The sequence below is a fragment of the Tachypleus tridentatus genome, chromosome 11, assembly GCF_004210375.1.
Source record: "Tachypleus tridentatus isolate NWPU-2018 chromosome 11, ASM421037v1, whole genome shotgun sequence".
Classification (NCBI taxonomy): domain Eukaryota; kingdom Metazoa; phylum Arthropoda; class Merostomata; order Xiphosura; family Limulidae; genus Tachypleus; species Tachypleus tridentatus.
The window spans coordinates 88,969,570-88,971,912 of record NC_134835.1 but is presented as its reverse complement, the minus strand read 5'-3'; the positions used below and the strand labels follow the sequence as shown (position 1 = coordinate 88,971,912).

General features: G+C 33.8%; 1 protein-coding gene across 1 annotated transcript; it reads left to right on the top strand.

Annotated features, from left to right (window-relative positions):
- Positions 1-990: 990 nt before the first annotated feature.
- Positions 991-1,976, top strand: LOC143231547 (sulfotransferase 1E1-like). Its single transcript, XM_076466068.1, has one exon. The coding sequence runs from the start codon at positions 999-1,001 to the stop codon at positions 1,887-1,889; it is 891 nt and encodes a 296-aa protein (XP_076322183.1). The 5' UTR covers positions 991-998; the 3' UTR covers positions 1,890-1,976.
- The last annotated feature ends 367 nt before the right edge of the window (positions 1,977-2,343 follow it).

The window sequence follows — 2,343 nt, the reverse complement described above, 5'->3', positions numbered from 1 at the left end:
CCGTGATATCATGTCGTTACTGCTACTTCATCTGTATGAAGAGTTCAAATATCTTACAGTTTTTCTCTTACCCACTTTGGATTCATTTTCACACACATAAAGTTGGCTTCTAGTAGTGCTTTCTTAGATATATGAGTTGTACTTAATATTAAAACAAACAAAATACACAGAAGTGCTTCCTACCACATGTGTTTGGACAGTGAGGTCAATGTTGTCTATCTTCAATACAGCAGGAACAACGCTTCCTTCTTCCCCACCACCATCACTAAATTACTTTTGGTGGATTTTTGAGTGATCCTATTAAACTAAATTTGTAGTTCAAAATAACGAGTCAATATAAATAAATTACTATAAAATGATCTTGATAGCAAGATATAAAAATTTGAAAATAAAACAGAGGTTAAAATAAAAATAGAAAGTCATATAAGTTTGTCATGCGCATTAACTTCCCTGATTTTTATCATACGTAATATACTCGTTGCCAAACCGCCAGTTAACAGTGAAAACGTTCAGGAGGAATCTTCTATACATGCAGTTACGTTTTATGTTTCATTGTTATAGTGAACTCTAGAAAGTACAGTTTGAAAACTTTCGAATAACGTAACAATTTTCACTCGACAAACAATGGTCGTTTATTACTTATAGCTGTTTTATCTTAAAATTAAATCTCACCCAATGCATACTAATAACAAGGTAATTAAATTTTGTTAATTTGAAAAGGATAAAAGATATCGTCAAAAAGTGTATAAACAATGGAAGATTATATTTTCAAGCCTTCAACTAGAGACTCTTAAAAAAAAAAGTAAACAAACTAGGCTGGATGTAGTGTCTATATTATTTTCATAAGCGAAAAACTCCTATTTTGATTCCATCTCTACAATACTTACTTTTGGCCAAGAACTTAGCCTATATTTTCGAATTTAAGATTATATTGTCTTTTTAAGAATTCTTGATTTCTTTTCCTAGTTTCATATTTGCTCAGCACTTTTCTTTCAGTGATGACGGAAAGAGAAGATGAATACGAGAAAATTGAAACTGTTGATTGTCTTGGATTACCCATGCTTCCGAACATGCTATTAGAACATGTGAAATCCGTATCAACCATGACACCAAGAGTAGGAGACATCTTTGTTGTATCCTACCCACGCAGCGGTACAACTTGGATGTCATATATTGTTTGGGAAATACTCCACAATGGAGAGCCTCTTCCACCTGCTGATGACATGATTCACCGCCTTGCGCCATTTTTAGACATTGTAGGTGCTGAAGGGGTTGAATACCTGGAATCTCCTCGTGTGATGAGAATACATTTACCTTATCATCTTACCCCAGTCAGTCTAAAAGCCAAATACATCTACGTGACTAGAAATCCTTATGACTGTTGTGTTTCTTTTTATCACTTTGCTCAGAATTTGAAGCCAATTTACCAATTTGACGGGAGCTTTGACGATTTCTTCGAAAACTTTTACAGAGGAAATGTTCCCTATGGCAATTATTTTGACCATTTTCTTTCGTGGTTTGAACATCGATGCGATCCAAATGTGTTTTTTGTAAGTTATGAAGATATGAAAATTAATCACGAGACTGTTGTCTGTAAAGTTGCTGACTTCCTTGAAACACCTGTTAAACACGATGAAAACCTGGTGAGAAAAATTGTAGAAAATACGGAATTTTCTAATTTGAAGTCTGCCCATAAAGTCAATATATCCAGGTTTTTACTGAGTGGGGAGTCAGAAAAGAAAGAAATGCCATTAAATTACTTCAGAAAGGGAGAACTTGGAGACTGGAAGAACTTTTTTAACAAAGAGCAGAAGCGACGACTGGATGAAATGGTAGCCCAGAGACTGAATGCAATAGACATCACAACGTTGTGGCATGGTGCCATATAAAGTCATATATGCCATCAGGTGTTAAGTACGTAGAAAGAGTCCAGCTATGTCTTGTTTCTATAGTAATTACTGCTAATTTGTAACCAAATTTTGCCACAGTAATATACCATTAAATAAAGTAACAGATGCTATCTGAAAAGATTTCAGCTTATCTCACATAATACATCTTTTGATATTCGTATCTAAAGAAACACATCTTCAACTGAATAGAACTGTTTTCTGCAAGACTTTCAGTGTCAGTATAGGACCATCATTAATACCAAATTAAACTTTATGTTACCATAGAAACTAGTTTAAAAGGTGTCCAAATTCATACAAAGTTCTTAAATAACCTACGAAGGTGAAAGAATTTCATATGTTTCCAAATCAGCAAAATGGAAATTGTAAGTCTGTCTGTGTACATAATCTGGCACAGAAGTTTAAAGTATAAGTGTATCTTAAATTAATGTATCCA